The 14791-nt window shown below is 38.9% G+C and overlaps 1 protein-coding gene across 1 annotated transcript in view; it reads left to right on the top strand.

Annotated features, from left to right (window-relative positions):
* Positions 1-13329, top strand: part of LOC109937702 (dynamin-like 120 kDa protein, mitochondrial) — a gene marked incomplete at its 5' end in the record, with an annotated part of 103780 nt that extends 90451 nt beyond the window's left edge. The window contains 2 exons of the mRNA XM_048604588.1: positions 10449-10523; positions 12492-13329. Of these exons, the coding sequence (XP_048460545.1) occupies positions 10449-10513 (65 nt within the window). The remainder of the gene's footprint in view (positions 1-10448; positions 10524-12491) is intronic.
* Between the last annotated feature and the right edge of the window lie 1462 nt (positions 13330-14791).

Below are 14791 nucleotides of genomic sequence, written 5' to 3'. Positions count from 1 at the left end.
CACGCAGGAAAAAGACAATGTAGTTGAGGAGAATACTGAGATACAGTCTATTAGACTAGACGGGATTGAGGTTCATGAGGAGGTGTTAGCAATTCTGGAAGGTGTGAAAATAGATAAGTCCCCTGGGCCGGATGGGATTTATCCTAGGATTCTCTGGGACGCTCGAGAGGAGATTGCAGAGCTTTTGGCTTTGATCTTTATGTCGTCATTGTCTTCAGGAATAGTGCCAGAAGACTGGAGACTAGCAAATGTTGTCCCCTTGTTCAAGAAGGGGAGTAGAGACAACCCTGGTAATTATAGACCAGTGAGCCTTACTTCGGTTGTGGGTAAAGTGTTGGAAAGGATTATAAGAGATAGGATTTATAATCATCTAGAAAGGAATAATTTGATTAGGGATAGTCAACACGGTTTTGTGAAGGGTAGGTCATGCCTCACAAACCTTATTGAGTTCTTCGAGAAGGTGACCAAACAGGTGGATGAGGGTAAAGCGGTTGATGTGGTGTATTTGGATTTCAGTAAAGCGTTTGATAAGGTTCCCCATGGTAGGCTATTGCAGAAAATACGGAGGCATGGGATTGAGGGTGATTTAGCGGTTTGGATCAGAAATTGGCTAGCTGTAAGAAGACAGAGGGTGGTGGTTGATGGGAAATGTTCATCCTGGAGTTCAGTTACTAGTGGTGTACCTCAAGGATCTGTTTTGGGGCCACTGCTGTTTGTCATTTTTATAAATGACCTGGATGAGGGCGTAGAAGGATGGGTTAGTAAATTTGCGGATGACACCAAAGTCGGTGGAGTTGTGGATAGTGCAGAAGGATGTTGTAGGTTACAGAGGGACATAGATAAGCTGCAGATCTGGGCTGAGAGGTGGCAAATGGAGTTTAATGCGGAAAAGTGTGAGGTGATTCACTTTGGAAGGAGTAACAGGAATACAGAGTACTGGGCTAATGGTAAGATTCTTGGTAGTGTGGATGAGCAGAAAGATCTCGGTGTCCATGTGCATAGATCACTGAAAGTTGCCACCCAGGTTGATAGCGTTGTTAAGAAGGCGTACAGTATGTTAGGTTTTATTGGTAGAGGGATTGAGTTTCAGAGCCATGAGGTCATGTTGCAGCTGTACAAAACTCTGGTGCGGCCGCACTTGGAGTATTGCGTACAGTTCTGGTCACCGCATTATAGGAAGGATGTGGAAGCATTGGAAAGGGTGCAGAGGAGATTTACCAGGATGTTGCCTGGTATGGAGGGAAGGTCTTATGAGGAAAGGCTGAGGGTTTTGAGGCTGTTTTCGTTAGAGAGAAGAAGGTTAAGAGGTGACTTGATAGAGACATACAAGATGATCAGAGGATTAGATAGGGTGGACAGTGGGAGCCTTTTTCCTCGGATGGTGATGGCTAGCACGAGGGGACATAGCTTTAAATTGAGGGGTGATAGATATAGGACAGATGTCAGAGGTAGGTTCTTTACTCAGAGAGTAGTAAGGGTGTGGAATGCCCTGCCTGCAAAAATAGTAGACTCGCCCACTTTAAGGGCATTTAAATGGTCATTGGATAAACATATGGATGATAATGGAATAGTTTAGGTTAGATGGGCTTCAGATTGGTTTCACAGGTCGGCGCAACATCGAGGGCCGAAGGGCCTGTACTGCGCTGTAATGTTCTATGTTCTAGGAAGGATTTAGAGGGAAATGGGCCAAATACTGGAAAATGGGACTAGATTTATTTAGGATATCTGGCCAGCATGGGCAGTTTGAACCGAAGAGCCTATTTCCGTGCTGTACAATCTCTATGACTTTAACAACAACCTCAGATCAATTTTGACAATGAACATGAGCCTTTCTCATTTGGTGCAAAGCAAACCTTGCAGGTGGTAGGAAATCTCCCTTAAATTGGATGCTACCTTTTGGCTCATCAGCTCCAGTCATGTCCAGTAAAAGTCAATTTCTAAAATGTTTCATGAGAAACAAATGGATATGTTCTCAGAATAAAAGAATGGTTTCAGTACATAGAGGCCACTCCCCTCATGTCTGTGCAGGCCCTATACAAGCGATTCACCAATACCACTCCCTTGCCTATCCCCCCATGGAGACCTGCAATCTTTCCTTTTCAAAGAATAACCCATTGCCCTTTGTGTATCTCAGTTGACCCTGTCTACACCACACTCTTGAGCAGTGCATTCCAGATCCTAAGCACACGCTATATGAAAGAGTATTTCCTCATGACAGTGTAGCTTCTTTTGCCATTTCCTGAAATCTGTCTACTGAGTCTTGAAGCTTCCACTTATTACAACAGTTTTACTGTGCATGTGATGTCTCTCTGCAAAATTTCAGATTTATCCTTATTTTGGATAGCAATTAAGTTTGTCAGGGCTGTTTTAAGTATAGTTAGAGATTTGACCAAGGATTGTCACAGGACTGTTTCCTGGAAAGGATGGGACAGTTACAGGTAAAGTTAGAAAAGGCATTCATTCAGTACCTGATCTAGTAATGTGAGGGCCATTGACCATGGCCCCCATTAAAATCTATACTGAGTGCGCTGAACGACATCTGCAAATGCGAATTATCTTTAGTAGCTGTAGTAACATTGCAATTTCTTTCAATTACATTGAGTAATTGTCTCTACAAGCAGATGTAGGCTAACAGTGATTGACATTTAACAGTTGGACTAACCTACTGGTTGTGAAACTAGCTTTGAGGACATTGAAAATTATTTGATGCTCCACCTATGCAAAAGAATCTTAACTGAATATTGACTAAATTTTCTAACAAGCTTTTATCAAAATCACACTATTCCAGAGAAAATTTAAGATCCTGTCAATAGTTTGTAAAAACCACAAAGTTAAAAATGAAAGATTACTTGCCTTTAATAATAAGTTTCAAGGCTGTCCAATATTTTATCATTTTTCTTGAATTTCCTGACTGAAGATTATTCCTCATCGATAATTTGTGTAACAGCAGTGAAATACCATGATTATTTTTCTGTGAGGAGAGTAAGGCAGACCCTGAGTCCAACTTGGCTGTCCAAGGCTTGAAGCTGGTGCTGTTAGCCTTAATCTGATCCACCCGCTAGTCATCTAGCTAACTGAGTGAGCCACCAATCCATCCCCAACTTGTCCTCTGATTTGGAAACTGCTGTGATTTCTTGTGATAGTTGGAAAAATGCTGAACCTGGAAAATAGAAGTAAAATGGAAAGCTATCCTTTATTATGAGAAGAATTGAACATAAAAACAAGGATGTTATGTTTCAATGATACAAGCCAATGGTGAGACCACATCTTGAATACTGTTGCAGTTTTGATCTCCTTATTTAAGAAATGACATAAATTCATTGCAGGTAGTTTATTAGATTGATACCTGGAATGAATGGTTTGTCTCAAGAGGAAAAGTTGGACAGTCTGGCTTTCTACCCACTGGAGTTTAGAAATAGATGTGGGAAGGATACTCCTGCTTGCAGATCAGTCCAGAACTAAGGGCGCACAGTTTCAAAATCAGGGGTCATCCTTTGAGACAGAGATGGTAATTTTTTCTGTAAGGAACATTGTTTGGAACTCTCTGCTCCATAAGGCTGTTGAAGCAAGATTATTAAATATTTTTAAGGCAGAGATCGATTCTTGATGGCAAAGAAATCAAATGCTATTGAAATTAGACGGGAATATTGAATTCAAATCACAAACGTGGTCTAATTGAATAATGGAGCAGGCTTGAGGGGCAAAATGGTGTACTGCTCCTATTTTGTAGAAGGTGTTGAGAAAGTTAAAATGAGGACTTAAAATAGATTTTCTAACCTGGAACCCCTTCCTGCGCAAATTGTGGGTGTACCTATTCCCTATCAACTATAGAAGTTCAAGAGGTTAGCTCACCAACAGTTCCAGAATAGAGACCAGATTAGATACTTGAAGACTGCTTAAAGCAGTTAAAGGCAGCTTATAGCTTTGATTTTTCTATTTGTGAGTCAAATATATGTTCAGAAGAAAACCTAATTCTTTAAGTGCACAAAGTTGTGACCGTGACAATTCCCTAAAGTACAAATGCAAATCACATATCTCTGTTAAATGAGAATATGTTAATTCTTGCAAATTAACTAAATGTTAAAGTAGAAAAAAAGTTAATTCTCCTCCTTAATTGAATTAATTATTTTTGGGACATCTTGATAGAATGCAAAATTGTTTACGATAACAAATTCTAATAACAGGTATAAACTCAGCACAAAATCTCTCAGGTATTTACATACCTTAATTTGGTATCAGATAAGTTCAGAGTTTAATAATGATTATACCGTAAATGAAATGCAAGACTGAGAGCAAGTAGAATTAACTTTAATTGCAGAGGCATCTAATAGATTTAAAAAGCCATTACACTTTAAAATAAAGCTGGAAAAAGATCAAAATCCAAAGGTTTTTCAGAGTAAAGATTAATACAGTCGCAACAAACTGGAAGAGAATAGTGTGTGAATGAGAGAAACTTGCAGAAAGATGGAGAAACAGTTAAAATGAATATTGAGACTAGAGGCCTGAAGAAGGTGAGATAATAATTCAGGAATAACTTTATGACCCCATAACTTGATCATGATCTTGACAATTTGTATACCAAATTTCTAATTCCACCTTGGCGGGCTTTGTTTCCCATTGGAAGCGTCATGTTGGAAAGTTGCTCCTACTGTTCTTGAAATTTGTATTGAATAATTTGGAGCAATGTAGAAAGCCAGAAAGTAAAAATGTCGACAAGACAATGGAAGAGGAAGTTGAAGTTGATAATTGTAGAGGGGTCATAATCATGCTGGTTAACAATGGTTTAGAGAAAGGAGCTAGCAAGGCAAGTATGTGCTGCAATAATTATTTTTACGTAATTTTCATCACTAGCTAATCTTGTATTTATATAGCTGTAAATTATGTATTCTTTTAAAACGTATGACTTAACCTTTGTTCATTTGTACCAACATATGAAAGTACATTTTCATTTTTATCACTCTGTTCCTTTTGAGAGTCGTCATTAACCTCTTCAATGTATTGTAGTTTAATGCTGCTGAAGGTATTTCCCAACTCTAATTACAGACCACTTGGATACCTTCCAACCACCTTGAGCCGAGTACCAGAAGATTAGGGATGAAGTGATAAAATTTAGTAACAAATGAAGATGAGGAGAATGGCATTGAATCACATTTCCTCAATATTTGAAAGCAATCATGTATGCATAATATGCATGAAGGAGATTCTGCTGTATGGGTTAGGGGATTAGGAGAATATTCATGGCAAGATCAGAAAAATAATGAATTAGGACATGGAATAGCTCATCTCTTAAGCAAACACACTTCAAAAGACTGCCAGAATAGTATTAAGGAAAGTAGGGTCAAGGGTTAGTTAGGGGTTTGTATGGTTCATAGTTTAATGTTTGGATATGTGAAGGTTGTTATGAAGTTTCATTTGTTGCCTTTATACAAGGTGCCTTCAAGTTTTCTCAAACACTTCTTTGTAAATTTATAACAGTTTGGCTTGCTTCATTCCCAAAGGTTGTATAAAAAATAAATCAATTTTTTTAGAAGCTCTAATTTTAAGCTAGTAATCTTGGTTCCATATGCAAGTCACAGGTTAGCTTGACATCAGATTTTGTAACAAAATATATATGATTAAAGCATAAGAGTGCGATAGTCAGAAAAGTAGTTTAAAACTGACAACTGTACATAATTTGTCACTCGCACAAGTAAAAGCTGAATTTCTAAATGGCATTCTATCGCTGTATGCAGGGGGAGAAAGAAGTAAAATTCATTCATTGGAAAATTTGTTGAAAAAAAGTTGTATAAACAGTTCAAATTTATAAATTCTGTGACCTTTAAATTGACTGGAAGAATTATTAGTGTTAAGGCATCATTGGTTACAATTGTTTTGATTTTGAACTAGTTAGGAACAAGTTGATCAATTTGTTCAAACTTTATTTTGTATACTACTAGAAGCAGCATGGACATAATCTCTAGTTTAATTTGCGATTCTGTGAAAATGCCAGATGGCATTGTTATTTCAGCTGTGCAGAATGGAAGTGAGCTATAGCAAGTGGTAACAATGGCCTATGCAGTGAATGAGTTAATGCTTGGAGTGTACAAGATACATTTCAGGATCTGACCAAAGACCCATGCAGCTTGTCAAAGAACTTCAGGTGGAATGTAAATAACCTTTTCAGCCCGCACAGGCTAAAATCTTTACATGTTCTCACTATATAAAGTACACAAAGCATTCCTATCAGCTTAAACAGTGCAGAAGTATTTATAATCAATTGAACTTCATCATGACACAACTTTTTGCATTTTAAATATTACAAAAAAAAATCAGAAATGGACTTTCTACTTGACGTGCTTGATAACCTGTCTCAAAGAATTATTATTTAATGTCAGCATCAAGCAATTCGTTTTGATAAATGTCTAACTCCAAGTTTAATAAAAGCAGTGTGTAAATGACCTGTTTGTGTATTGATTTTAAGAAATGTTTTAAGTTACAAGATGGTAGTAATAAAGTATTAGTGAAATTCAGTTGTGTTGCAGCAAAGTGTTTACATTATTGTTGATCATATCTTCATATGGCCTTATTGGACATTAATTTTAAAAATGAATGAGGAATTATAATTGATTGAAAGAAAGTAGGAATTTATATGACTTAATGTTAATCTACAATATTTGCATTCTGTTGAATTTCATTAAATTATAGATCTGTCCATGTCCATGTACTTAACCAGATTTTGCCATCCAAGGAAATAGTAACGACACAACCAAAAGAAGACAGAAAGAACCAAGTAATACACCGGTTTGTTCAATTAGGCAGTCATCTCATAATTCAGAGTCTGAATTGCATCAGTTTGCAACAGGATCCTTACAATTTAAGAGAATTTACATAAATGTTACATAACAGATAAAAGATTCTGCTGTAGCTAAATTTCCATTCAGAAACTAAGAAGCTAAAGTGTCATTTAATTTGGCTTTGTACCTTGATTTGAGAAACAACAGTCAGAAGGTTAGATTGTTGATCCAAATTTCACAGACCTATGGCCATCAATTAAATAGGGCATACAATTCTAAAGGCAATGCAGGAGCATCCAGTGTCTATCATTGAAGGTGGTAAGACAGGTGGCGAGCACAGTAAACAAAGCACACAGCATTCTTGGTATCGTGTGGTATATTGTATCCGCTGTTCCTGGTTGTGGCCTCCTCAACATCGGGGAAACCAAGCGGAGGCTTAGAGACCGCGTTGTGGAGCACCTACGCTCGGTTCGTGACAAACAACTACACCTCCCAGTTGCAAACCATTTCAACTCCCCCCTCCCACTCTTTGGGCAACACGTCCATCCTAGGCCGCCTCCAGTGCCACAACGATGCCACCTGAAGGTTGCAGGAACAACACCTCATATTTCGCTTGGGAACCCTGCAGCCCAATGGTCTCAATGTGGACTTCACAAGCTTCAATATCTCCCCACCCCCAACCTCAACCCAAGACCAGCCCAGTTCGTCCACGCCTCCTTGACCTGTCCTCCTTTTCTCCCACCTATCCGCTCCGCCTACCTCACTGACCAATCCCCACCCCTACTTCCTATCTACTAGCCTCATCCCTGCCTCCTTGACCTGTCCGTCTTCCCCCCCACCTCCCCCCCCCCCCCTCCCCCCAACTCCCTACCTACACTCACCTTTACTGGCTCCGTCCCCGTCTCCTTGACCTGTCCGTCTTCTCTCCACCTATCTGCTCCTCTATCCAGCTTCCATCATCGCCTCCCCCTCTCTCTGTTTATTTCAGAGTCCCCTTCCCCTCCCCCATTTCTGAAGAAGGGTCCAGACCCGAAACGTCAACTTTCCTGCTCCTCTGATGCTGCTTGGCCTGCTGTGTTCATCCATCTCTACCCCTTATTTAACACAGCATTCTTGGTTTTAATAATAGGGGCATAGAGTACAAGAGCAAGAAGGTGCTGTTGAATTTGTTTAAGGTACTTATTAGATCTCAGCTGAAGCATTGTGTACAGTTGTGGGAGCCATGTTATAGGAAAGGTATGAATGCATTGGAGAGTGTGAAGAATTGATTTACCAGAATGGTTCCAGGTAGGGGAAACTTCATCTATGAGGATAGATTGAAGAAGTTGAGACTGTTTTCCCTAAAGAGAGAAGGGCTGTGCAGCGATCTGACAGAAGTATTCAAAATCATGAGAGGGCTGGACAATGTCGCTAGGGCAGTAGGGTGTTTCAGCTTGCAAAAGAAATGAGAACAAAAGAGCATAGATTTAAAGTGATGTGCAAACGAAGCACGAGTAATGTGAGAAAAAAACTGTTCTCACAGTGGGTTGTTAGGCTATGAAGTGCATTGCCTAGAAGTGTGATGGAGGGAGGATCACTTGAGGGATTCAAGAGGGCATTGGATTTTACTTTTGGATAGTAATGGCATGAAAGAAAGTTGGTGAAAAGGTAGCAGATTAGTCTGGTTCTATTACCCGGTGCCAGATAATAAGGCCAGGGAATTTATTTTGGGCCAAATGGCCTCCTTCCTCACTGCAATAAATATTTATCCCAATTGGCTTCATCTTAGGATCTTGAAAGAAGTGGCAATTCAGATAGTTGATACATTGGTTCTAATTTTCCAAAATTTCTTAGATTTGTGGGAAGTTTCCTAAGTTTGGAATTAGTGAATGTAACTCCTTTTGAAAAAGGAATGAACACAGAAAGCAGGAAACTACAGGCTTGTTAGCTTAAAATCTGTCATAAGGGAAATGTTCAAAGCTAGTATTATAGACTTTATAGCTGGGCACTTAGACAAGTTCAAGGTAATCCAGCAGAGTCAACATGGTATTGTGAAAGAGAGATTGTGTTTAAAATTTGAAGAAGTAACTCACTATGGATAAAGGGGAACTAGTATCCTTAGATTTCCAGAAGGCATTTGATAAGGTCCTGCATGTATCTAAGGTTATTGCTGAAATTAAAAGCTCACAGGGTAGAGGGTAACATACTGATGACATGGATTGAAGACCAGCTCGCTATCAGAAAACAGTGAGCGTAAATTGGGTCCTTTTCTCATTGGCAAGCTGTAACAAGTGGTGTGCCACAGGGATCAGTGTAGGGGCTTTCACTTTTTACAATTTATATAAATAACTTGGATGAATTGATCAAAGGTATGGTTGTCACATTTGCTGGTGAAACCAAGTAGAAAAATAAGTTGAGAGGGGGACATGAGGCTCCAGAAGGATAGATAGGTGAGGTGTGAGTGAACAAAGATCTGGAGTATAATGTGCGATAATGTGAAATTGTCCATTTTGGCAGGTGGAATTTAAAAAAGCACATTACCTAAATAGTGAGAGATTGTGGAGCTCTGAGATGCAGAGAGATTCAGGTGTCTTGTGCATGAATCACACAAGGCTAGTACATAGGTACAGCGAGTAATTAGGAGGGGTAAGACCTACTACTTATTGCAAGTGGAATTTAGTACAAATGTAGGAAGACAGTGCTTCATCATAAAATGCATGTGAGAGACCACATCTGGAGTAACGTGTACAGTATTGGTCGTCTTCTGTAAAGAATGATGTCAATGTATTGGAAACAGTTCAGAGCAAATTTATGGCTGGTTTGTGATGCACAATGATGCCAACAGCATGGGTTCAATTCCTGCACAAACTGAGATTACCATGAAGGACTCTCCTTTTTAACCTCTCCCCTCACATGAGACATGGTGACTCTTGAGCTAAACTACCACCAGTTATGCCTCACTAATGAGAGAGCAGCCATGTGGTCCAGTTGCACGATGGCACCTTTACCTGACTGATATTTGAACTGAATGGGTTGTGTTATGTGGAAGGTTGGACAGGCTAGACTTGTGTTCCCTGGAGATTAGATGAGTAAGTGGCAACTTGATTGAAACATAAGAACTTGAAATGTCTGGACATATGGATGTGGAAAGGTTGTTTCCTCTTGCGGGAGAATCTAGAACTAGAGGTTATGGTTTTAAAATAAAGGGTTGCACATTAAAGACAGATGAAGAGGAATTATTTTCTCACAGGATCGAGTGTCTTCGGGACAGTCTTCCTCAAATTGTGATGGGAAGAGCCATTTTTTAAGGTGGAGGTAGACAGATTCTTGATTAACGAGAGAGTGAAGGGTTACTAGGGTAGGTGGGAATGCTGAGTAATCATATCAGTCTTGATCATATTGAATGACAGAGCAGGGTGGAGGGGGCTACTCATGTTCCTAATTGTACATTCTCTTGTATTTTAGTTGAAACAAGCAAGCTTTGACTTGTCCATTGTAGCAAGTATTAAGTTCAGAATAAACTTTACAGCATACTTAATGTAATTAAGGTGAGCATATTGTTTCTCAAAACTTAGTTGCAAGTCTGTGAGAAGCCAAAGTTCTTCAATTGTTGTTTCCTTCATTTATCAATATTTATTATTATTTATTAATGTTTTAGTAGAGAGTGGAGTAATTGTCAAACTTTTTATATTTCAGAAAGAGTTCGTGAGATTCAAGAAAAGTTAGAAGCATTCATTGAAGCGCTACATCAAGAAAAATAGCAATGTCTCTGTATGTATGTGTCTCATCAAATAAAATGGATTTAGCTTAAATTTATCAAACATTATTTACAGAAACATTTTAGGAGCTCCCCTGGTTTCTAAAGAAATACCCAAGTAGCTGAGCCTTGCTGACAAAAGAAGGCCCTATCTGGATCCCTACAGGATGGATGAGCACCACAATTGGGCTTGTATCATGACAAAATATTAATCATACTTTCTATTCCTAAGTACTATCTGCTGATCACTGTCAAAGTGCACAGACATGTTCACTGGATGAGCATCAGCTTGTTGGCCTGATTCTTCCCTTCACTTCTACCTCCCCAGGGACTCCTTCTATTTCCCATCAGAATTCTTCATGAGCCACTGCAGTGTTAACACACCCAGAAAAGGATGTTTGTGAGATCAACTGACAGGCGTACTTAGTGAGAAGAAAAATGGTTGAGAAAAACTTTGAGTTAAATGTGCTGTATATTTGCATTCAAATTACTGTATTAGACCTAATCCAGCTTTATTTAAGTAATTCACAAATGTATTAATTTCTTAGTGGTTTGGGTGAGCATGCTGTATTACAAGTATTTTCTAAACACCAACTTGTATAATGCATGCTCCAGATCAACCTTATAATCTGCATTTGTGACAAATTTGAGAATCCAAGAACAGCTGCTTACGATGGTCAGTTTTCCTTTAGGTGCCAATAGTAATGGTACAGAAGTCTCACATCTTGCCTGTTTTGAGACATTATGGTCTTAAAATGCAGCTAAAATGTATTGTGATTTACAACATTTTGGAAGTCTGTCAAGAGCTTTTACCCTAATGCCATGACTAACACAACTCCAATTGTACATGCGCAGGTGAATCATGGCAAATATCTTCAATGGCAGGACCTTACCTCCTGTATAGGGAACACGGTATTTAATGTTAGTGTCAGTGAGCTAAGGGTTTGGTACAATTTTAATTATAGCTATAATTAAGATAGACATGTTTCTCCTTCCTCCTATCTTCCCTTGTAGTTTTGATCAATTGTGTCTCCTCCTCCCTTCATGAAATGTTGTTTGACACTTTGTTGTTGCATGGGTGCCATACACCTGGCTCTTTGAACAAGTGATTGTTCTTTGTGAACTTAAACAGTGAGTGCGGCCAGGCTTTAATTGCAGGGGAACAATGCAGTTGAATTCCACGCTTTCAGTCGTGATCAAGAGTATAACCTAGCTAATTTTTCCCCTCCCATGAACCAGACCTTTGATCCCAATTGTGATAGCCAGGAGTAGTGATAAGGCTTAGATGAGCTAATTTAGAATGGACTGGGATCCAGTATGGAGCCTGCCCACTGCTTTAAACAGCAGAACAACTGGGAATACTAAATCTGTTTTTTACACTTGTTCATGGAATGCAATTAGCTGTTATTTCCATGTGATAAACTAGACTCCTGACAAATTTCTGAATATTGTTGGCACACTTCATCTATATTCATATCACAGATACAGCTTATTAGCATAACCATAAAAGTACATAGTATTCCAGTGCACAGGTGTACATTTTAAAGGAGTTATGATTTGTAAAGTGTAAGTTAAGAATATGATATCTTAGGAGAAATCTTCCACGGTGTTGTATTATCAAAATAGAAGCTCACATTGAATATTATTGGCAGATTAGTTGTTTTTATTGACCATATTTTTGAGTATTTTGATCTGGGAAATATATCTTTTGTTGCCTTGCAGTTAAATATTCTGTTAAATCTATTGTGAATAATGTGATTATTAATTTCCTATTGCTTTTTCATAAAGAATAAATGTAAAATTATTTCAGAAAAACAGTTTGTTTTAATGCCAATCTCTACTTACAAATAAATGTTCTGTTAGTATTTTGAAAATGTTTAACTTTTTTCTGCACTTTTGGAACCATTTTAAGGATTTGTTTCCTCAATTAAAACTTGAATTGATGTAATTAAAGCTAATTTTTTTTTCCTTCGTATGATTAGTTCAGCCTCTGACATGGAGTTTTGTGTCATAAGATGTTGCTTGAATCAGGAACCACTATTTGAAGTGCTACAGAAAGACTCAAAAGTACGATTAAACACACCTCAGAAGACATCACTTCACAATTTGTGTTAAAATTGTTTAAAATTGGAAGAGCATTTAGGTTCTCCATGCATTCTACTCTTTGAGCTGAGAATACGTGAGCAATGTTTTACTTGCATTTTTATAATAATTCAGTCACAAAAGCTTCAGCTAATCAAGTTTTCTATTGTAATATGCAGCCTCCTCAAACACATTAAAATGTTGATTGTTTAAGTGCCCAAAACAAGATTAAGCGCTGTTGTGTAACAGAGCTGATGAACTGTTTTGCTAAATGTAACACTTTTTGGTGCAAATATTTTAATTGTTTCTCTCATATCCAGTCCAATATGAAATAAAGAACAGCTGTCTAAATTTGCATTCATTGGGCATTATATAGTCTATTTCTCTCATCCACCTCATAAGTGCACTGGGTTGCATTTATTAATTCAGAAGAAAAAAACTGCATTTCAGTGAAGAGAAATAAAATGCAAAGTTAAAATTCGCATCAGACAAATTTTGTCTGGAGTACAATGAAAGTCATATCCAGTGTGGTTTCCATTTGGATCCTTCGATATTGGGTCTATAGTTGTGTAGCAGATTCCTCAGAATTTGTGCATGTACTTACATAAATGAAAAAAGATGATCATAGTTTGTGAATTTTCTTTGCAAGTGTCCAGGCTATGCTTGATGTAACTAGTGAGGAGTCATGTATTTATTGAGTGCTGTTATACTAAATAAAACAAAGTGCAATTTTGGAAACGAGTGCTTACTTCTGAAATATTTGGTGTATCATGCAACTGAAGCTGGCTCCCAAATATTATTTTTTCAGTTCTGATCCTTTGCAAATTCTGATGGATGTTGTTGGTTCTTAACCGCCCTCTGAAATAAGCCACTCATTTGGAACAAAATATGTAAACGTTTATATTGGGAATTAAAATCGATGACTACTGGCTTTGACATTAGACACTGGACGTAACAAAGGCTCAAGCATCCCAGTCAACCCTGCAAAGTCTTCCTCATTAACATTTGGCCACTTGTGCCAAAATTGGGAGTCGCATAGGCTAGTCTAATAGCAGCCTGACACTGTCATGCTCTCAGAATGTTACCTTTGCAGTCAATGTAATATTGTCCATGCCTTGCGTACTTCACTAGTTAATATATTAAAAATACTTTAACCTAAGTGCTTTTTGCAATGAGGCAGACAAAGGAATACAGAATTTGGTTTGTGGTTCAACTTTGTTTTATTAACCAGATATTTGTTATTAAAACACCATGTGAGCATTTCCCAAATTCCCACGATATTTACTCTCTACCTAGCTGTGTCTATCTGAGAGAGAATATTACCCGGGTCATTGGAATCCCCTATCTGTCCAAAGTAGGTGCAGGGCTGGATGAACACAGCAGGCCAAGCAGCGTTCATCCAGCCCTGCACCTTGTTGTCTCGGATTCTCCAGCATCTGCAGTTCCTACTATCTCTGTCCAAAGTAGGGTTGGCTTTCTCCTGTAAAGGTAGGTCTCGCAGAATAGATCTTCTCCTGGGTTGTGCACAGTCACCTGTCACGGGTCTTGCTGCATGTCTTCGTTTCCAGGTGTGTGCAGGTATTATTCCCCCTGGGCACCTGCCCCCCCCCCAACTGCACCTGAACCTTCCAGAATGTTCTGTGGCCTTTGGCCAAATAGGGTCATGATTTGGGTTCAAATCATCCAATGGGGCTGTCCAACACCCTTCACTGTTGCCATACTGGGAGGTATAAAGTGTACATGCTCAGGCAGTCAAGGGGCTAGAAAGTCTGATTGATACTTCTCCAATACACAACCGCTCAGGCTGATTGTAACATGTTCCCCTTGAACTTTTTGTAACCTCTTTGTCCATGGTTTTTACTGTTCTCTGTAGCCAGTAGCTGCTGGCTGCTGTTTAGTTTGGCCAGTTTTTTGGCAGGCCCAATTACAGTTCTCCAGCTGTGGGTCAATTTAGAATGGCCAATTTTGGACTGATGGTTGCTTGACCACGCCAGGTACTCGCATGACCTCAATAGGTACTCCAACCAGACATCACCATCCTATGATATGATCCTGTCCACCAGGAGGATGGACAGAGGTTGTACAATCAGGAGGGAGTAACCTCGGGATTTCTCACCCTTAACCCCAATTTAATGAAATTTACAATATCAGTGAAGTGTGCACAGCAAAATATTATTCTGGTTACTATGTGCTTCACCCC

Source organism: Rhincodon typus, chromosome 13 (assembly GCF_021869965.1).
Source record: "Rhincodon typus isolate 14 chromosome 13, sRhiTyp1.1, whole genome shotgun sequence".
Classification (NCBI taxonomy): domain Eukaryota; kingdom Metazoa; phylum Chordata; class Chondrichthyes; order Orectolobiformes; family Rhincodontidae; genus Rhincodon; species Rhincodon typus.
This window is presented reverse-complemented; position numbering and strand designations above follow the sequence as displayed.